The sequence below is a fragment of the Oreochromis aureus genome, linkage group 2 (assembly GCF_013358895.1).
Source record: "Oreochromis aureus strain Israel breed Guangdong linkage group 2, ZZ_aureus, whole genome shotgun sequence".
Classification (NCBI taxonomy): Eukaryota; Metazoa; Chordata; class Actinopteri; order Cichliformes; family Cichlidae; genus Oreochromis; species Oreochromis aureus.
Window position 1 is genome coordinate 12918664 of NC_052943.1, and position 23127 is coordinate 12941790.

Sequence of the window (23127 nt, forward strand, 5' to 3'; positions counted from 1 at the left end):
GATCTATTAGCATTAAAACGAGCGTTCCCATTTCAATCGAAAACCACTTAATTTACTTTTCTGTCTGAATCACCCTAAAATAATAACGCCCTTTCAAAAAAATGTTGTGGGTTTTTTGTTTGTTGGTTTGTTTTTTGTTTTTGCGTCTGTATATTTTTTTCCTTCCACTCAGTCATGATTTTTTTTTTCCATGAGTACTCTCTGAGGATCTTGAAATATTCACAATTGTTTCATTTTTCTTGGACACCTTTCTACTGTGATAGAAAATATCACAAACACTGAAAACTTAATGATGGCAACATACTTAAAGAATCGAATTATTTCTTATCACGATCTAGTTCGTTTGATTATGTTCTCTTCTATCTGCGACAGCAGTACACAATAATGTAATGTAAAGTATATTTTTTTCTATTACTTTGGAAACAGGGCATTTTTCATGTCTTTCCACTCTATTGTGCTTGTATAACACCAATATGAATTCCCCTCTCCTGTTTGTATTGTGAGAGAGGCGGTGCAAAACCCTAACAGCAATGTTAGTGCTCCTTCATTGGATAGTATAGATGAATGCTGTGAACCAATGGCATACAGTATTCCACAAAGAGATCTACTCCATCCCCCATTCAGTCGCATCACAGTAATTCGCACAATGCTCCGAGATGGAGGTGGAGAGGAGATGTGCGTATACACAGATGTCCAAAATTTAGACCTTTGTTATTAACGTGCATTCGTGGATTAATCTCTAGCATCATATCCATTCTGGCGCTGGAATTATTGTCAGGGTGGTTATGTGAACAATATATCGATGGGAAATAACACATCCTAACGGATCGGGAATGACAAAGAGAATCAGACACCGAGACTGGAGATGGCTGGCGCTTTGGTGGCATCATTTCTTCGCTTTGTGGAGTACAATAGACGGACAGACTCGTTACAGTATACCAGAAGAATTAAAAAAGGGCTCTGTGGTAGGAAATCTAGCCAAAGATCTGGGTTTGGGACTGTCAGACATGTTTGACCGTAAGCTGCGCGTCGCTTCTGAGGCTGGTAAGCAGTATTTCAGCGTGGATGCGGGGAAGGGCGAGCTGGTGGTGAATGACAGGATAGACAGAGAGGCTTTATGTGGACAGAGCGCCAGCTGTGTGTTGCCTCTTCAAGTAGTAATAGAGAATCCACTACATCTATATCGTATAGAAGTGGAAATTAGAGACGTTAATGACAATGCACCGAAATTCCTTAGCAAAGAAAAACATTTGAAAATTGCTGAGTTGACAGCGGTGGGTGCGCGCTACCCTTTGGAGACAGCACAAGATCTCGATGTGGGTAGTAATTCCCTAAAATCATACAGTCTTAGCAAAGATGAATGCTTTAGTTTAAAGATTAAAGAACTTGCGAATGGCAGAAAAGTACCGGAGCTTGTACTGGAAAAAACGCTTGACAGAGAAAAACAAGGTATTCATCAATTACTGTTAACAGCATTAGACGGAGGGAATCCTGTCAAAACGGGAACATCAAAGATCACAGTGACCGTTCTAGACAATAATGACAATGTTCCTGTTTTCAAAAAACCGTTATATAAAATTACGGTGCCTGAAAGCAGTCAAAGTGGCTTAATGCTTGCAAAGGTAGAAGCAACTGACCAAGACGAGGGTGTGAATGGAGAAATTGAATATTCATTTGCTGACCATACACCAGAGATATTGCGCTCCATTTTTCAGATCAACTCTGCAACAGGGGAAATTTTCCTTAAAGGAAAATTAGATTATGAAAACTTTGCAACTCACGAGTTAGATATTAGTGCAAAAGATAAAGGAATTCCTGAAATGGAAGGTCACTGTCGCGTACAGGTGGAGGTAATAGATATAAATGATAACGCTCCAGAAATTGTTCTGACTTCACAACCGAGCCCAGTACCAGAAGATGCACCAAGTGGTACAGTAGTGGCTCTGCTTACAGCTCGAGACCTTGACTCCGGTGACAATGGTAAAGTGACATTAGGGCTCCCAAAGGGCTCTCCTTTTAAACTGAAACCCTCTTTTTCTGACAATTACGCACTGGTTACTGGCCGTAATTTAGACCGGGAGACATTCTCGGAGTATAATATTGAGATTACAGCCACTGACTCAGGCTCACCCTCTCTATCATCTAAGAAGACTATTAATGTCACTGTCACTGATGTAAACGACAACCCCCCTGTGTTCTCGCAGCCCTCTTATGATGTGTATTTAAAAGAGAATGGAGTACCAGGCCCTATCCTGTACTCAGTATCAGCATCTGACCTGGATTTTGGTGAAAACGCAAAGGTCTCTTACTCTATACTGGACTCTAAAGTGCAGGACGTTTCTGTCTCATCGTATGTTTACATTAACTCAGATAACGGCAGCATCTACAGCATGCACTCGTTTGACTATGAGAAACTGAAGGTGTTTCAGATTCAGGTTCAGGCAAAGGATCAGGGCTCTCCGTCTCTCAGCAGCAACGCCACTGTCCATGTTTTTATCCTGGACCAGAACGACAATGCCCCCGCTGTTATTTACCCCTCCTCCGCTGCCATGGGCTCCCTATCTCATCAGAGGATGCCTCGCTCCGCGAAAGCGGGTCACCTGGTTACCAAGGTGACAGCCGTGGACGCTGACTCGGGCCATAACGCCTGGATATCCTACAGACTGGCGGAGGCCACAGACGCCTCTCTCTTCACTGTCAGTCTGTACACAGGGGAGGTGAGAACTAAACGCGCTGTGTCCGAGCAGGACGACTCCTCTCAGAGGCTCCTTATAGAGATCAAGGACGACGGGGAACCGATCCAGTCCTCCACAGTCACGGTGTCCATCATACTGGAGGACGGCCTCCATGAGCCCATCTTAGACCTCCGACATAAAGCGGCCGAGCCCAGCAAGAAAACTGGGAGAATCACTCTGTATTTGATTCTCTCTCTGGCCTCGGTGTCCGTGCTGTCTCTGCTCACTTTCCTCATTTTAGCGGTTAAATGCATCAGGAACAGCAGGAGCAGCAACACGTGCTGCATGAGACGGACCGACTCTGATGATTACAAGAACCCCAACAGAAACCTGCAAATTCAGCTCAACACTGATGGACCTATAAAGTACGTGGAGGTCCTGGGAGGAGACATGCTGTCTCAGAGTCAGTCCTTCAGGTCCTGTATGTCTCCAATGTCAGAGTACAGCGATTTCACTCTGATTAAACCCAGCAGCACCACAGACTTTAAGGAGGTGATCAGTGTCCTGGATGCTTCTTTACCCGACAGCACCTGGACCTTTGAGAGCCAGCAGGTGAGCATAGAATATTAAAAGATGTGACAAATAAAAATACATTTCAAATATCACTGATTGTGCTCCAGCAGAATTAAAATTATGGCTTTTTTGTGTGAAATCATAACGAGAACTCAAAATCGACTGCAATTATAAATAACTTGTTATATATTTAAATTAAAGCACTAAATTTAAATTTATTTTTAAATATCCGATCACTTAACTTTTAAGTTATTTCCATAAGTTGTGGTCCTCAGCTGGTTTTATCGTTCACCACTGTGTGTCTGATAGTGTGCAGGTTTTCGAGTTGACCGTTTCAGCACCGCTCAAGTGGACAGCGACTCCCACATAGGCCACGCTAATCGATTTTGAAATTTAAAAAAAAATTGACATTTCCTCAAGACGGTAACAAATGATAATACCTAAACCTTTATATAACATATTTATCTGTTAGTAGATGTTTTATCTTTGTTTTGTTTTACATTTTCCAGAATTATTGATCTTCCCACAGACATCCTAAATTTGTCTCAATAAACAGAATGTTGTGATTAATATGTTCTATGATGAAAATACTGTGATGATATATGGAGTTTCGAGTGTTTTCAATCGTTCTATCATGGCAGTGCAAAAGCCTCATTGTGTCTTTAACTATGCTGCACCGTTGCCTTCTCATTGGATGTCGACGATGGATGCTGTGCACCAATAGCATTTAGAACTGTACAAAGAGATCTACTCTCTCCCCCATGCAGCTGCAGCCATCACAATGCTCAGAGAGGATAGAGAGTAGCCAAATGGTTCATACACTTGGAGTATAAGGTTAAATCTTAATTTTGTCTTTAGCTATAAAAACGTATCATTCTAATGGGATATGTCGCGCTTTTGGAATACGGATTTTTGCTTTATGGGCTCCGTTCTTTTTGGATATTGTGTTTTTTGTTAATCCAGGGATGACAAAGAGAAAGGAATATCGAGACAGGAGATGGCTGGCGCTTTGGTGGCATCATTTCTTCCTCTTGTGGACTACAGTAAACGCACAGACTCGTTACAGCATCCAAGAGGAGCTAAAACAGGGCTCTGTGGTTGGAAATCTTGCCAAAGATCTGGGTTTGGGACTTTCGGACATTTATGACCGTAAATTGCGCGTTGCTTCTGAGGCTGGAAAGCAGTATTTCAGTGTGGATCCGGGGAAGGGCGAGCTGGTGGTGAATGACAGAATAGACAGAGAGGCTTTATGTGGGCAAAGCGCCAGCTGTGTGTTGCCTTTGCAGGTGGTCATTGAAGATCCGTTACAGTTACATCGAATTGAGGTGGAAATACGAGATATTAATGACAATTCTCCACGTTTTCTTTCAAATGAATTGTCTTTGAACATAGCCGAGTCAGCAGCGGTGGGAACACGCTTCCCTTTAGAGAGCGCATCTGACCCAGACGTTGGAAGCAATTCCCTTAAATCATACACACTCAGTAAAAATGAATGTTGTTCCCTTAGAATAAAGGAAATCGAGGGTGGGAAGACCGTCCCGGAACTTGTATTAGAAAAGCCTCTAGATCGAGAGAGAAAAACAGTTCACAAAATATTACTAACAGCATTAGATGGGGGAAATCCAGTAAGATCAGGAACCACACAAATAACCATAAGTGTTCTTGACATTAATGACAATTTTCCGGTTTTTGAAAAGAATCTTTATAAAGTGTCCCTGGGTGAAAAAAGTATACAAGGAACTGTTGTTATTCAACCCAAAGCGTCAGATGCAGATGAAGGTTTAAATGGGGAAATTACATTCTCATTTGGCTCTCGGACGCCAGACTCGGTGTTGTCGGTCTTTGATATTAACCCTTCAACCGGTGAAATAATTCTGAAAGGGGAGTTAGATTATGAAACTGCCAAGTCATATGACATTGATGTGACTGCAAAAGATAAAGGTAGTCCTCAGATGGAGGGTCACTGCCGCGTGCAGGTTGATATTACTGATTTCAATGATAATGTTCCCGAAATAGTTTTCACTTCTCAGCCCAAGCCATTGCGTGAAGACGCACCAAGTGGGACAGTTGTGGCTTTGATCAGTGCGCGAGACCTCGACTCTGCTGATAACGGTAAAGTAACGTTGCAAATTACCAAGGGCCCTCCTTTTGCGTTGAAACCTTCTTTTTCTAACAGTTATGCGCTGGTTACCAGTGGGACTTTAGACAGAGAGCGATTTTCAGAATATAATATTGAAATTACAGCCACTGATTCAGGCTCACCTCCCTTGACCAGTAAGAAATCTGTACTAGTCACTATCACTGATGTGAATGACAATGCTCCTGTATTTACTCAGAAAATCTATGATGTGTATTTAAAAGAGAATGGAGTACCAGGCTCTATCCTGTACTCAGTATCAGCATCTGACCTGGATTTTGGTGAAAACGCAAAGGTCTCTTACTCTATACTGGACTCTAAAGTGCAGGACGTTTCTGTCTCATCGTATGTTTACATTAACTCAGATAACGGCAGCATCTACAGCATGCACTCGTTTGACTATGAGAAACTGAAGGTGTTTCAGATTCAGGTTCAGGCAAAGGATCAGGGCTCTCCGTCTCTCAGCAGCAACGCCACTGTCCATGTTTTTATCCTGGACCAGAACGACAATGCCCCCGCTGTTATTTACCCCTCCTCCGCTGCCATGGGCTCCCTCTCCCATCAGAGGATGCCTCGCTCCGCGAAAGCGGGTCACCTGGTTACCAAGGTGACAGCCGTGGACGCTGACTCGGGCCATAACGCCTGGATCTCCTACAGACTGGCGGAGGCCACAGACTCTCTCTTCACTGTCAATCTGTACACAGGGGAGGTGAGGACTAAACGCGCTGTGTCCGAGCAGGACGACTCCTCTCAGAGGCTCCTTATAGAGATCAAGGACGACGGGGAACCGATCCAGTCCTCCACAGTCACGGTGTCCATCATACTGGAGGACGGCCTCCATGAGCCCATCTTAGACCTCCGACATAAAGCGGCCGAGCCCAGCAAGAAAACTGGGAGAATCACCCTGTATTTGATTCTCTCTCTGGCCTCGGTGTCCGTGCTGTCTCTGGTCACTTTCCTCATCTTAGCGGTTAAATGCATCAGGAACAGCAGGAGCAGCAACACGTGCTGCATGAGACGGACCGACTCTGATGATTACAAGAACCCCAACAGAAACCTGCAAATTCAGCTCAACACTGATGGACCTATAAAGTACGTGGAGGTCCTGGGAGGAGACATGCTGTCTCAGAGTCAGTCCTTCAGGTCCTGTATGTCTCCAATGTCAGAGTACAGCGATTTCACTCTGATTAAACCCAGCAGCACCACAGACTTTAAGGAGGTGATCAGTGTCCTGGATGCTTCTTTACCCGACAGCACCTGGACCTTTGAGAGCCAGCAGGTGAGGACAAAATCCGAAGGGAATTCAGTAAAATTATATCCCTAACCTTGAATTTAAAATTAACTTATCCTGATTTTTTTTATCCTGATTTTCATTTTGCAGTTCCTAGCTTGATTATGTCTAGCGAGGAGTGTAGTTCAACAAGTTCCCCTGCTCGCAGTTTTTTGTTTCTACACTTTCTTGTTTGATTATCACTATGGAATGTAATCACTTTAACAAATCCGGGTATATATTTAATTAAGTGATAATATACATAATCGCTTTCACTCTCTCTACCATGCACTGCGTGTGTGTTTGTGTGGTACTACTATAATGGTAAAAGTAAAATTTTACCACTACTATTGGTTTCAATTTATTATTGCATATCTTTTTTTCCAAAAAAAGTTATCAGTTTCATGTTTTTTCTTACTTTAAAAAGACACAAGTTTAATAGAATTAAGGAAAACTTACAATTCAGTTGCAACAATTATTTTAATTTACTCTAATATATGTTAGCGTTTTCAATAAGTATAATCAATTATTAGTTTTCGGTCTTTATGTTAATGAGGCGTATCAAATATAGAAATCCCCTCTAATTCAAATTGCCAGGATCTTCAAAATGCCTTCCGTGTGTCGTTTTATAGTTAAAAAAAAATGTGTATTTATTTTATTTTATTTTTATTTGTCTAGAATTACTGAGCTTTACAATGAAGCCTGTTTTTAACCTTTGATCTTCTGATAAACTGTATTGTTTGCCCTAAGAGGAAAATCCGGTTTGGAAACCATGCCCCCATGCGGGCACAAACGGCATTGCGTTAAATGACATAAGGCTGATACGCTACTGTTTTGACAATGAGAACTCTCTAAGAAAACCACGTGGGGGTTTTTTCTATATAAAGATGTCTTATCCTTTGCATTTATGACTTCGATCTTCGTTATACGTTTTAACAGACACTTGGCGTGCTGTGTTGTTTGTCTTTCGGTGTAATTTCAAACTTCTGAAACCAAATATTTTTTTTTTCGAGTTGATACTCGTATGTGGAAGTGAAGTCACTAAAAAGTTTTCGGTGCATGTGTGTGAGAGAGATGACAACACTGATCCAACCCTGTCTTCCAATGAGAGGGAAGGCCTGAGTTGCCTCTCCCCGCCCATGAGGGGAATCAGGCGGAGGAGACACAAGCAGAGAGTGGAGGCAGAAAATACTTTGAGTTTTCGCTCTCGTTTATTTTTTCTTTTTTTCTTTAAAGACGGCCGTCATGGTCACATCAAAACATCCCATCGCCCTTTTTCTAAAATGGAAATGTTTAGGAGTGTGGACGTCGCGTTTTAATTCTATCATGGATACGCTACAGTGAAAGAAGTTAGAAACTTTGCCGTTCCCTGATCCTCGGAGCGCAGTACAATGGACTCCGCGCAGAGAAAGTACTCGGGAGGAGGGAGGCTGTGGAGGGTTTACTTTTATCTAGCATGGGTCTCCTGTGCGTCCGCTCAGCTCAGCTATTCCGTATCGGAGGAACTAAATCCAGGCTCTGTCGTGGGGAATATCGCTAAAGACTTGACTCTCACTGCTCAGCGGATTGTTCAGAGGAGGCTGCGGGTGGTCTCCGAATCATCAGTGCAGTACTTTGAGGTTAAGCAGACGACCGGCGATTTGATTATTAAACAAAAAATTGACAGAGAGAATCTGTGCGATTTAAGTTCAGCGTGTTCACTACACCTTCAAATACTTATGGATGATCCTTTAGAGATCCATCGCGTCGTGGTGAACGTTCTGGATGTGAATGACAATGCGCCGCAGTTTTCAACCACTAACATTTCTTTGGAGATATCTGAGGCGGCCGCACCTGGCACACAGTTTCGTTTGGAGAGCGCGCACGACCCTGACGTGGGTACCAACTCGTTACGCACGTATCATCTCGCAGCAAATGACTTCTTTACTTTGAATATGGAAACTAAAAGTGACGGCCGCAAGTTTCCAGAGCTAGTGGTGGATAAAGCTTTGGACAGAGAGAGGCAGGCCTCGTTTCGCCTGCTGCTCACTGCTGTGGATGGGGGTCAGCCAGAGAAATCTGGCTCAACACTTCTGCTCATTGACATTCTGGACGTAAATGACAATGCGCCCGTCTTTGACGAACCTGTAAAGAAAGTTACACTATTAGAAAATGCTGCGCTGGGCACTTTAGTAACGAAAGTAAACGCCTCAGACGCCGATTCGGGTAGCAACGGGGACATATCGTATCTTTTTAGTAAATACACACCACAGCACGTTCTCAATCTATTCACTGTGGATTCTAAAAGCGGGGAAATCCGTGTAAAGGGTGTTGTGGATTATGAGGAGATGAATGCATATCACATAACAGTGCAGGCCAGAGATGGTGGCTCTCCCGCTATGGAGGGCTCCTGTAACGTCATTGTGACCGTCGTTGACGTGAATGACAACGCACCAGAGGTGAAACTGGTGTCACTGACTGAGTCTATCAGAGAGGACTCAGCACCAGGGACCGCTATAGCATTCATAAACACACGGGACCCAGACCCTGGTCTGAATGGAAATGTTAAGCTGACCATCACGCCAGGTTTACCATTCAAACTCATGTCAACTTTTGACATGCATTACCGCCTGGTCACAGCTGGCAACCTGGACCGTGAGACTGTCCCAGAGTACTCAGTTGTCATCAAGGCCACTGATGCTGGTTCCCCTCCCCTTTCATCACAAATCAACTTTGTGGTGAAGGTGTCTGATGTAAATGACAATGCCCCCACCTTCTCTCAGCCTTCATACTCTGTGGACATCTCAGAAAACAATGCTCCCAGTGCCCCCATCGCTGTCGTTTCTGCCACTGATCCAGACCTTGGTGAAAATGCACACGTCTCTTATTCAATCCTTCCAAGCATGGTGCAGGGCTCACCCATATCTTCTTATGTCTACATCAACCCGAAGAGCGGTCACATCTACAGCATGCGCTCTCTGGATCATGAACAGCTTAAAGCTTTCCGTATTGAGGTGCAGGCTGAGGATGCTGGAGTGCCGCCACGGACATCCAACGTTACTGTGCACGTGTTTGTTGTGGATGTGAATGACAATGCACCAGTGATTGTACACCCCTCCTACTCAAAAGACAAAAGATTAGAGCTCACTGTGGCCCCATCTGCCAGTCCAGGGCACCTTATAAATAAACTGGTCGCAGTGGATGCAGACAGTGGGCACAATGCTTGGTTGTTTTACTCAATTGCTCCTGGACCAAATGCTGGTATGTTCCGTATTGGGGCACACACTGGGGACCTCCGCACAGCTCGAAAGTGGGACGAGGAGGAAAGTGGTTCAACTTATGACATTGTGGTCATCATTCAGGATAATGGAGACCCACCCAAGTCCACTTCTGTGAACATTACAATAACTGTGGATGAGAAGGCACCAGCCAACGATGCTCCGATTATCCCTCACCACATACCTTTCTACCAACGCAATGGGATGCCAGATATCACTTTGTACCTTATCATCTCTCTAGCCTGTGTGTCAGCGGTGTCCTTTATCACATTTGTTGTTCTCATGGTGCGCTGCCTGAGACACCGTGGCCCAGGGCTGGGAGGCTCTGAATGCTGCTGCTATGGTCACCACAGGTCCAGCCGCTACCATCAGAGGCCTAGCAAGGACCTCCACCTGCAGCTCAATACTGATGGACCCATACGATATATGGAGGTTGTGGGAGGTCCCCAAGAGCCACATACACGGACCTATAGGCCCTGCTACTCCACTATATCTAGCCGAAGTGACTTTGTATTTATGAAATCACCCATGCTGAGTCACAACAACACACTCAACATGACGCTCAGCAAGAAGTACCTTATGAACTCAGCCAGTGAGGTGAGAGATTAAGTGGGAGAGTGAGCATATACTTTTCACTATTAACATTAGACTTGTGGAAATGCATAAACATCCCAAAACATGTCTCTGTTTTGTTATGCACTGAAAAGTTCCCCAGTGACTTGCTGTATTCTATCTTTTACTCCATTTGTTTTGTTTTACCCAGAGGACCAGTCTCTCTCTACATGGTGAAAGGGCTCTGAGAGTGTTATTGTTCTGTTAGATAGGTTTGTGAAGAGTGAAAAAACATCTTAATATTTAATCTGACCCGAGGGCAAATGTGGTTACTATCTCTGGCTTGAAGCATTTTAAGTGACAGAATGCTGCTATTTATGAAGAATAAAGCTGTAGTTATAAAGGAAAAAGAAGCTAGCTGGAATAGCAAAAAAGGGGGAAAGGGGTAAAACATAAGTGCTGTTAACAGATGGAGGGGAGGAGACAACCAGATGAAAATGGGTACTGCAGAGTTGGCTCAGTGGAATGGCTGGAAGATAGAGGGGAACAGGATGACAGAGGGAGAGATGGGGGTGACGGAGGAAAAGAGCCAGGAAAGAAAAGGGTAAGAAGGGTGGAGGGAGAGAGCCAAAGAATAAAGCAGTAGTTGAAAAACAGGAATTCGTGGGGTCAGTGGCCTGAACCCTGACTTCCTGTTGTCCTCTGAACCTTTGATGATTGGTTCCATGACTCAGCATCACATGAGGTCGCTCTTAGTGATTAGTGGGGAATTCAGTGGAAAAAATAGAAAGTTTTTTTTTTCATCTTTAATCAGTTTATCCTCAGTATTCCTCATCTAGCATTTCACATCTATGTGAGGTTGCTCTGTTATTTTGATAATGATTTTTACCCTTGACTCTATTTAATATATATTTTAAAAACCCTCATATTTCTACCAACTCTGTTTTATAAAGACTCTGCACAGAATTAGGTTGTCTCTGAGGTCAGCAGCGTACCATCTGTCTCTCTGCTCTAGTGACACGTGTGCAACAAGGACAGCAGAGCAAAAGAGATAGAAGGACTGATAACTGAAAAGGAAGGATGGCTTTATGCATGTGTGGCACAGTGACAGACGGCACAGGCTATAAAGCTTTAGAGTACCACTGCAGGTCTTTGTGTGCCTGCATGCATGAGATTGTGTGTAAAAAGCATCAGGCACGAGGACGCCTCCAGTAGTGTGTAATTTTAGCAGGACCCTGGGGCCTTAGATCCTTCCCACTGCCCCTCTTTGTATCCTTTATTCATTTGCAGTGTGCTCTCTTGGCACACTCTCTTCAATAACGTGCGTTCACATAAGACTTGGGTTAAAATTACAGTATATTAAAGGATGTGAAGCATTTTGACCTACTGCAAAGTCATAACCCACTTTTTCCCTTTTTTTTGTTTGTCATTTGCATCAAGATCTGAATATTACCATTTAGTATTTCAGTCTTTAAGCTTGTGTGAGTTCATAAGGGTTGGCACAAAGTTAGGCCAAGTGTTTTTTGTAAATATGCTTTTTTTATGGATGACAGAGCTGTGCATGGGACATGCTGGTTCATGCGGTTCAGTAAAACTGTCCTCAGAGGTTATGATTAGTTGAGTCATGATGTTTGTTTAAAGGAGAGGAATATCAAAGTCAAACACTACGCATTGTGATCCTTTCTTGTGACAGTGCAAAGCCTACAGTAAATTAAAACAGTATTGAAGTCGGCAGTTTAAATACCATGATTTCGACCTTCCTGTTTCTAAATCTAGTTGTCTTTATATTTTTGAGCTTTTATGCACATTACTGTGAGGTAGCTAAGGAATCCAGCCAGGTTCTAATTCACCTGGAGATCCTTCAGAGCTCTTTGGTTCAACTCAGAGATGTAAGGGGAAGTAGATTGACCCATTTTTAAATCTTCCAGGTCTAATATGATCGTCTTTCTGTGGGATGAGAAGCCGGGCCCACAGAGCTGTAATCTGTCTCTTCATTGGCAGCATGTCTGGATAGTCTGTCTGACCTTCTCTCTCTCCATGCTTACATTTAACTTGCTCTCAAAAAAAGAAAAACAGCTTGTGAATTTTTAATAACCTCATTCATATTTCTTTAGTGACCGACTGATTAAAGAGAACAAATCATAAAGAAACAAGCACAGCTAAAGCTCCTCAGATAATTGTAGATGAAGTCAATTAGATTTTGTCTCTGTAAGCCGGTAATAGGTTTTACTGTTGGGATTTGTTTTCCCTAGAAACTGTTGTTGTTGTAACCACCTTAACTTAAGACCTTGGCAACACACATCAGTTTGTTGAAAGTCTTCAGTTTTTAAAAAAAAAAAAAAAAAAAAAACTCAAGCAGATAAGCATTGGAGACTTATAAAATAGCCTAGTTTTATCTGTCTGCTTATACCCGGCTTTCCATAAGGAAGCATACAGGAAGATATTCCAGTACAGTCTGTTATCCTTCCTTCCACATGGCTGCAGTGGGATTTGACCTTGAAAATGATCAGTGTTTGTCTGTGAAAGTGTGTGGTGAGAACAACTCACGCAGCTGGAATGCTGGGTCTCTCTCTCTGTGGATGTTTGCTTCCCCTCACTGCTGATATTTTTTTTCTCCCTACAACTCAGACAGATTTACATGCCCACGCACACATACACATCTCTGTGTCCAATTTTAGACTTTAACCATCAACCGAGCTCTGCCGTGAAGGAGGATGAGAGTTCATTTTTCACCCTCCCTCTCATCTTCACCCATTAAAAACATTTCACGCTGTAATAAAAAGCTTGTGAGTTACGAGGAATAACCAAGCAACCCTGTCTGTAACTGACCTTGTTTTTCTCTTCCGGAGAGCTGACTTGTGTGCAACATGAAAACAATACTGAAACTGAATCCACCAACAGCTATTTTCACTCAACGCTACATGCATGTTCAGCAACTGTACTACTGCTTCCATCACTTCTTCATCGTGCACACTTAACTCTGTTAGGAGTGTCTTGAGGTCCTGCGGTTACATTCACTTGTTTTGTCTTCAGGCTGTTTCAACAAACTGTATTTCCCTGTTTGGTCCTGTGTGGTCACTAACCTTTATTCCTTTATTTACCTGTATTCTAACAGATTCTCAGTCAATACTGCTCCTTGCGTGTAGCTGTCTTTCACTTTTCTCTGCTGCTCTCTTGCTTCTTTCCATCATTCCCTTGGGTAGAACAGCTCTTTTAATAATGCAGCACATCATTCTGCTGGCCTCTCTCTCCAGGGAGCTCTTGTGTCGATTAGGCAGCAGAATCTGGAGCCAAGCCACGGGTCTATTCACCGCATCACTGCACAACAAGAGAGTCAGAGAGAGTGAGGGAGGGAAAGAGCTAGAGAGAGACATGGTGACATGGCCCGTGAGGTAGAGATGGACAAAACTGCAATGGGGTTGAAGACATTAATAGACAGCAGAAGCATGCAGAGATGGGAGAGGCTTTTATCACTGCTTCTAAGTTTTGGTATCCAACTTCTTTTGTCCTCCTACTCTTTAAAGGAGATTTTTATAAGAAGCAGTGTGGGAAGCTAATCAGTCTGTCTGTGTGTCTCTCAAAAGTCTTGTCACTGTCATAGTTTTGGTTTGCCTTCATTTTTCCACTCATGAGCTGGCAAGCTCAGTATTTTAGACAAATCTCTATGTGTACTGTCATCCTCTGAGATAATCCTTCCAGATGCAAGTCATTTAGACGTCCAGTTCAGCTTCTGGCCGCTTTGGTGCAAAGCCGATTGCCCATTTAAATTACCAGTCTTTTGATTTTAGTTTTGAGGGTTTTCTTTTTTTTCTTTTTTTAAGCAGGTCTGTAGTTTTTGTGTATGTGTGCGTGCTCCTCTGCAGCAGTTTATGCCCCACAGTGTTTGGGACAACATGGATGCCTGAAGGTACAGTTATTCGTGGCCATCTGTAATGCTTTGATGAGCCTCAGTGAAAAACTGTAAAGACATGCCAAATGGTACACACAGACATACATCATCATTGCACACATCTCAACTACAAACCAAATACGTAAAAACACTAAACTGCACCTTAGAAACTTCTTGCTGTTTTTGCGATGAAACATATATTTCATACTGCATCTTCTGTTCTCTTCACAGCAAAAGCCTCCCAACAATGACTGGCGCTTCACACAGGGACAAAGACCCGGACCTAGCGGGTGAGTAAGCAGAGTAACACACTGATTCAGCTGAAATACGCAATAATATCTAGATCATGTTATTGCTTTTCAAGGGGAAAAAGAGTACAAGGGGTGAGAGAATTTTTTTTTTAAAAAGGGGGGATGGTAGTGAACGCTGTAACCATAATAACTTGCTACCTGCAGTGTGCTGATTTTAAAATGCAGATGGCATCACAAGCGAACATTGTTTTGTGACTTCAAATTTGATTCCAGTGGTGATGAATTTCTTGTTCCATCTGATTGCATGGTTCTGCTCAGTAAGGTTGTGATTTACAGCATCTGAACCTGAAAAGCATCTCTGCCTGTTTCCAGGCTGCTTTATAAAATGGCTGCCGCAGCTTCCACTCCCCCTCCCCCTTCCCCTCCCCTGCTGTTCCTTTCCTCTCTGCGCTCCCTGAGCCTGTGCGCCATCGCTCAGTACTACTGATGAGGGACGGTGACCAGAGCTAGCAGGGGGGATGGGATAGTGCATTTATCTTTCTTGCTCTCTTCATTTTTTCCTGCCACGTCAGGATGTACCGAGTGCTCACTTGAAAACACGTTTTCTTGACGTCAGTTACTTGCCTTATTAAATGTCATTTGTGTTGTTTAGTTTACATTCTGTGTTGATTGCTTTGTCACTGATATTTGCCCATGTAGTGTACGCAGTTGTGATTGTGCAACAGATCTTATGAGTCAAGGTTTGTCCCTGAAACACACAGGCACTGTTTTCAGGAAAATGTTAGGCACAAACACAGGCTACTGCTCTTTTAGAAACCACTGGGTTTGTAGATACATTAGACTCAGTTCATTTTACTTCTCAACAGCTATGTCATTCACATCCTGTATTTGAAAAGTATCTGGCTGACTCAGCATTTTCCAAACAAGATCTCAAGCATATACAAATACACAGTAGTTCTTTTCAGGGTGTATAACTTGTTGTGTTTTTAGTCCCCACATGCCGTACGGTACACACATACGATGGACGCCGAAGAATGGGACAAGGTACCGATTTAGACGTAGGCCCTGTATGGTCACTTTATGTCCTCAGCAGCTGATCAGGGATCACACTTGCCACTGTTCAGTGAAAGAGGAACTTGGTCAGCTGATAAGGGCAGAGAGTGACTAAAATCTTTTAGTTAGTGCACTGCAGTCGCGTGCTGTGCTGTGTGTAGCTGTACCTAACCCATAGCTTCTGTTAGTCTCCCTGAAAGTTTGATGGGATTTGTTGATCGATGTGCATAGGCCACAATGCCTGCTGTGGCGTAGAAAGGATTGTGACACTTTTTTTCAGTTTGTGTGCAGTGTTTTGTAGATTTGCTATGCCTTGTATGTGTGCTATACATATAGTCGTTATAGTCTGAGAACTCTTCTTTTTCTCTCCTTCGAGATTTGCCTACCATACAGTGTTGCCTTTGATGTATGTCTGTGATGGTTGTAGCTTAACACCACCACATGCAGCTTTTTCATGTGACTTATTGACCAGAGGACAATGACGACATCTGTGTCATGACTGATAGTTTAAAACGCCTGTTAGAGGTTGAGACGTTCCAGGATGGAGTAATCGGGAGTCTGTTTTAAGCACTAGAGGTTAACATGCAGATATAATAGATGTCAGCATGTACACCATGTGACTAGAGGAATGGGTTTAAATTATAAAATCTAGCCTGTGATGGGGAAGAAGGTAAAAAAGTAACACAGTGGAATAAATGGTTAAATAGAGTGGCATTTGAATTCTGTGTGAAATCAAAACATTAACCACTGATTCTGTGCTTCGTTGGTTGGAGGGGATTAAAAAGAAGCAAAGAGCTGCAGGAGGGGTTTTTTTTTTAACTTTTTCCTACTGTGGCTTTAATTTCTTCAAGGTTCCCTGAAAAGCGACAAGTAAAGGCATCTATTAAGATGAAACATGTCATGTAAGGAAGCCAAAGGAGAATGATAGCCCAGACTGGCCAGCTGAGGACATCATTCTGAACCACAATGTACAACTTTGCCCACAGGAAGTGATAATCCTGACCACAGGAAACACTTAACACAACTAGAGGATATGATAAGAAAATGAATGCTAATTTAGCATGAAGGGGCACAAAATGGCTGCTTCTGGCCTTACCAAGGGTGCTCCTATCCAGTCTGTTTCTCATTGGCTGCTTGGCACAAGACATACATGTTTCTCTTCCTCGGTCTCTCTCTGGCACTGAGCTGAAAACCACTTCAGTGCTTTGGCAGTGCAGTCTGGCAACCTGCGCTTAAACAGAGCCGAGCTTTTGTGTTCAAACTCCTTTTTCACTTTTTCTCTTAATGTGTCCTTTATTTTCTCTTTATTCCCCAGATCAGGCCAATTTGTCTGAGGGCTTTTTTAGTTGGGTTTAAGTAGAAAGGAGCTTTCTTGTTTACATCCTATGCATTTAACACACTGTCTATTGTGCAGAAGTTTTAGATAAGCTGCGAATCCTTAAATATATTTACATTTCATAAAGAGGAATGCAAACATTGAAAAATCATTTGGCATAATCACCCTTTAAAATAACACCAGTCCTGCTAAGTACAAACATCTTGGCTGTCTCATTTTCTTCTGCCCGTCCATAATAGGCCAGACCGATTTGGTGTTCATGGCTGTGTGGGGGCTATAGCATCCTTTGCATTACTGTAAACAGTTTTTTATGACTCTGGTTATTGCTTTGAGGTTAATGTTATGCTGTAGGATGAGCCTACAACTCTGTTCTTTCAAGCATAAAAAGTTAAACTTAAAACTGTAACCATCTTGAGTACTATAAATGTTTTCTGTGTGCTGTAACACTGTACGGACTGTCTTGCCTTGCCCCTTTATTACTAAAATTTTTGTATTAGGGAAGTAGCACTTGGGACCTTAGCTTCACTATGTCACTGTCATTTCCAGCTGCGCATTCCAACAGAATCTTTTACCCATGGCCTCCACTGAGTGTCCTGAGGGGTTTTATTAGCCCATACAGTCAAAAAGGCTTTGTTTCAACACTCTGACCCACTGTTTACACGGCTGAGAGTAGTTAAATATTACTTTTTTTTTTAATGCAGTGCTGGTGAGGAATTAGCCATACTACTGCTATAATGGTTTTAAATGATGTTTGAGTCTCGTGCAGGACTTGTAATGAAGTGAAATGACATTTATCTATATTTTATGATCGTTTACCAGTAGCATGAAGATAGCACACTGTTGTTTTTTGACACTAAAAATCTAAAATTGGGGGTTTATTAGCACTTTGGGAACAGACTCAAACATTGCGACCTAGTTCTCAGTTGCAGAGCTTGTGTTGCCGTGTTACATGCGTGGGAATAGAAATACGTAGGTGAGCATACTCAAAGCATACAAGTCTGCTTTCTCCGCTGTTACCCCCACATGCAAATTACAGCTTTTAAATAAACCAGCCTTTGAACATGAAGCCCGTCCAGATGGAAATGTTCAGCACTCACTGAGCGCTGCATGTGCCACTATGCAGACAGCTATTTCCTTTAAAGGTGGGATCATTAAATACGTTTAATCAGATTTACTAGACGGCGCATTGCTCAGGGTCATACTGGCGAGTGTGTGACCGCTGTACAATTAATGTGTGAACACACTTGCTACCATGTGTGTGTCCAGAAGCATTTGCACATGCCTTTACAATAATCTATTAAGTGTGACTGTGTGTGTGTGTGTGTGTGTGAGACACACCCTGTTTTGCGTACTATACATCCTGTATTATTCTCCTCAGGCTGTGTATTTCACCATCAGCTGCTCTGCTTTACATCATCCTGTCAAGCTAAACACACATAGATCCACTGGAGAGGAGAATTTATTTACATGTGTTCTTTCCCAATGTTTTTTTTTTTCCACAGGGCAACTGGAGGACCTGAGGTTGCCATGGGAACTGGCCCCTGGCCCCAGCCCCCTACTGAAGCTGAGCAGCTCCAAGCCCTGATGGCTGCAGCCAACGGTGAGTCCTATACCTCGTCACCTCTTTCCTCCCTTCTATGAGTTCCACCATCTCTTTTCCAAGCCTATTTATTGCTCGTCTTCTCATCAGGATGCGTGGGAAGTGGTGGTTTGTTTAGCTTCCTGTTTGGTTGGAGAGCAACAAGCCAGACTCAGTCATTGATAAAGCTCTGTCTGTCCACGCTGGCGTTTCCATTTAGTGGACGTGAACCTAGTATTACTACCCACAGTTTCCTTGATGTAGTAAAGCTGATTTGTTGAATATAATAACACAACAGTGAGACACGTTTCCACTGTACACACTTATCACATGTTTAATGTTTTACTATAAGCAGTGAGCTATAAGGGCTACTCTTACATTTATGTAACATTAAAGCCTATATGATTCCCATATGTTACAACACACATCCTCCCCCTCCTGTCCTGTCCCTTCTGTCCCTGCAGTGACTGCTTAGGCAGCACTGAGGCGAATTCACGCAGTGACTCATCTTCAGGCTTTGTCATCGCATAGAAAAGTACGCAGCAAATAGCAGGATTACCAAGACCAAATGTAGCGTCAGGCAAACACAAATTATGCAAAGATGGTGATGATGGCGAGACGAATGTGATGAGGTTTATTGGCAAACAGATTCAAGTCGTCACTTCCAGTGTTATTTCACCACCAACCCATCCCCCCCCCCCCCCTTTCTTGGACACTGGGAACTGGGCCCTGGTGTGTGACATTTTTTTCCATCACAGGGAAATGGCGAGATGGTCATGTGGTGGTAACCTGCATGTTAGACAGAATGAACAATTTGAGCCATCAGGGAGGAAGGAACAAACTGAGCGTGTGATAAATACTGAAGGTCATCTCTCCTTTGTGCTTAATGTCACTGTGCCGATAAACACAATGCAGGAACAATTCATTTAATTAGCGCTCCACTTCAGAGGAGAAGGTAATAAAAAAGTGTTCTCTCTAATGACTTTAGCTCCAGCACAGTTAGCACTGCAAATGTCATGTGCATGTGTGTATTTATGGAGGCTGAGATGAACTAGAGAATGGGGGAGGGAGGGTTTGTGTCCCTGGCTCTGCAATGCAGGGGCTGTGGGAGAATTATGGGCTGAGCAGCTATGTCATGCGCACTCACAGAAACAGGGCATGCCTGATTTTTTTTTATTTTAAGAAAAAGGAAAGGCAGATAAACAGAGGAATAAGACATTTTCAGCAACCACGTTAAACAAAAAAGAAAATCCTCTTCACTCTTTTGTTCATATTTCTTCTTGTTCATATCTTCACTTTTTAGGTTCACTTACAGTCTCTTTATGTTTTTGATTGAACTAAACCTGATGTTCAGACTGAATTTCCTTTTACTCTCCTGTACAAGGTTTAAAAAAGTAGTATAATTTCCTTTTATGTCCCATTTAATTTCACCACTTCTGTTTATACTAGATATTCTTCCAAATGCTTTTCTAACAAGTTTCATCCCTCTGTCCTCTTCCCTCCTCACCCCTTGTCCCCCAACTTTGTCTCTCTTCCCCCTAGAAGTGAGTGAGGCTACAGCCACCCTCGGGCCCGGCACTATGGGCTTGAGCACCCGCTACAGCCCCCAGTTCACCCTGCAGCACGTGCCAGACTATCGTCAGAACGTCTACATCCCAGGCAGCACGGCCACCCTCACCTCAAACCCCCAGCAGCAGCAGGCCACGGCCCAGCAGGCCACCCAACAGGCACTGCCCCCTCCTCAGGCCTCGGCTCAACCAGAGCCCCCCAAGGCCGCCCAGACTCCAGCCTCCAAGAAGAAGTCCACCAAGAAGGAGAAGAAGTAGATGTGAATAGGTGAAGGAATGATAAACCTGGGCCTGATCTGATGAGAAATTAACCCTCCACACCCCACCATTAGATATCTTAAATATTGACAGCAAATCACTTGTGACCACATGGGCGATTTTGAAAGTTCTTTGAAAGTGTCTTGAATGCCTCAAAGAATCTGAATGTGTTGAAAGCTGTTAGTGTTTCTAACTTGTGCTGTGCTTAAGGTCTATTATTGTTCACATAACCGTTGTTGGTAGATATATTTGGCTGGGTGTGGGGGGTTACTGCCCCCCGCCCATAATTCTTTTTTCTTTTTTTTTGGCAAAAATACAAAACAAAAACTTGGACAAAGAGATTCAGTGTAAGCAACCTTGCTGGGATGACAAGGCTATACGCAGCGATGTATTCAGAAATGAAATGTTAATGTGTTTCACGTTGGATTTTTTTGTGCACTTTCCATGAGGTGGAAAGTCACCTGTTGTAAAGTACGTTAGTTGCCATCCATTAGATTGCTAATAGGGTCAGCATTGCTGGGTCTTAAAGCGTTAAGTCCTTTGACTTTAAGGCTGTTGTTTGACAAGTATTACAAACTCTTCTGCATGCTCATTAAGGTTCAAACCACATATACTAGTTTAGAATTGCAAACTATGCATTGCAAAAGCAGAGGAGAAGGACATCTTGAATCTATTATCGTCCCTCCAATCGCAGGTCAATATAATGCACATGTAGCATTTACTTGACACAAAATGAAAATTACTTTTGTAATCGCAGTTTAAAAAAAAAAGATTTTAATCTTCTGATATTTTTATGACCTGAGCATGCACCCAGAGGAAGGGCTGGCAAAGGGTGGGGGTTGCATGGCGCTGTGTCGTGGAGTCACGAGCCATGCTGTCCATATCAGTGGTACAGCAGCAGGGACTGGCTTCTTCTGCAACACCTCCAGATGGACACAGACATGTCTTGCTGCCCCACACCCCCCTGCCCTCCCCTCCTCACACTCAGCTCGTGTCCCTCCCTCATTCACCACCCCCATATTGAGAGCCAAACAAAAAGAAATGCACTGTTAGTATTCTTAAGATGATGTAGGAGTTGTAATCACTTCAGTCTTTAGGGAAACATGTAGATGTGGTAAACTTAAGTGCTTAGGAGTTTCTAGACATCTTGCGGGCCTTTAGGGCCTCGATGGAGTATTTTCCTTCATCATCCTTAAGTGCTGAAGAAACGTCTTGATGTGGCACAGTATCATGTCTTTTCTTTGGGAGATAACGATTCGATAGCATAGAGAAAGTGTTTGTATAAGATATGAAGTTTTTACGTTGCCGTCTATCCTTCTGTCAGACTCCTGGACACGTACAACAGCATGAAGAAAAAAAAAGGCAGCTTGCAGGGTGGGTTAGGGAGAGTGGAAGTGATATGGTGAGAGGTAAACAGACTGAGGTGGCACCATTGTATCGATCAGGGGGTGGGAAACATCCTTGGCTCTACCCACTGAATGTACAGAGGAACCACAGTTGACCTGCCCACCCCAGAAACTCTCTCAAATGCACTGACTGTAGTAGAGGTCAACAGAGCCAAGCGCAGTTGTCCCTGTTGGTGAGGAGATGCCACTCACAAGCCCTTTGAAATCTCTCTCTTCCATTGACACCAATGGGAAACCTCAACCTCTTCACCACTCACCTCTCCCCCTCTACTCCCTAGTCCTGTGAGGCTCTTCCCCACTGTAAATAAACACGAGTCCTGTCGATGGTATGAGCCAGGTGTTTGTATAGTAGGGACCATGTCCAACATTTTCAAAATAAAAGTCCCTCTCCACAAGGCGTGGCTTACTACTGGAATGTGTTGCATTTTGTTTTTAAGAAAAAAAAATTAAGAAAACCACAGTTTAAAAAAAAAAACAATAATAAAAAAAATTTGAGATGTTCTTCAGCAGTTTGTGTTGCAATGTAGTAACTAAGCACCATGGAAGCCAACTAACACTTAAGTGTAAATAAATGATAAAGATAACTTTAGATAAGTAAAAGAAGTGACACACGTAGACTAGTTAACTTGTGGTATGTGTTGCGCATATTTTTGTGTTTATTTTCTCTCTACTATCTTTTATCACCCTGTAAAGATACAAAACAAAAGAAAAAAAATATGGAAAAGTTTCTATCCTTCTGTAACCTCTTAATGTTCTTTTGCGGTGATTTTATCTTGTGCATTTGTGAAAGAATGCCTCTCATTCTCTTTCTGTCCATATGAACAAATGATTATAAATATTATATATGTGTAAGTCCGTCCGCTGCTGAATTAATCCTACTCTATCCTGCTGTATTATCTTTCTTATCAAATGCTTAAACCCCACGCTATACCCCTGTGTTACTCTCTTATTTTTATGCTAATATTTATATTGCTGTTTTATTTTCTCTTGAACACTGACATTTCAAATAAAAAGATTCATTTTAAAAATACTTATCGTGTGGTTTGTGTTAATGCTGCTGTTTCTCATTTCTCTCACAGGCTAGAGACTGAGTGAGGTAACTCTGAGCATCATTACACTGTTAACAATATTAATGGCACTCGCTAAACAGTTTAAATGCTTTTTGGAGTTTTAACGATGTGGCTGCAGCACTACTAATTAACCCCGGAAGCCTTTTTTCTTCTTTAATTTCTGGTTTCTTTAAAAAGCTAACTATGAAGCTACAAATAATTTACAGGAACTAGAATGGCTTAATCAAAAACATGTTAAATTGATTATATAAAT

General features: G+C 42.8%; 1 protein-coding gene across 36 annotated transcripts in view; it reads left to right on the forward strand.

The window, feature by feature from the left end:
• The window catches only part of LOC116335353 (protocadherin gamma-C5-like), a 281881-nt gene extending 259047 nt beyond the window's left edge, over positions 1-22834 (forward strand). For 31 of the 36 annotated variants that reach the window (XM_039618250.1, XM_039618350.1, XM_039618285.1 and 28 more), the window contains exons 2-4: positions 14585-14643; positions 18496-18593; positions 20115-22834. In XM_039618250.1, the coding sequence (XP_039474184.1) occupies positions 14585-14643; positions 18496-18593; positions 20115-20398 (441 nt within the window). In that variant the 3' untranslated portion in view covers positions 20399-22834. Of the gene's footprint in view, positions 1-747; positions 3288-3834; positions 6665-7779; positions 10510-14584; positions 14644-18495; positions 18594-20114 lie in introns of those variants that run through there. The other 5 variants (XM_039618199.1, XM_039618205.1, XM_031759202.2 and 2 more) reach the window with 5 other exon arrangements.
• The last annotated feature ends 293 nt before the right edge of the window (positions 22835-23127 follow it).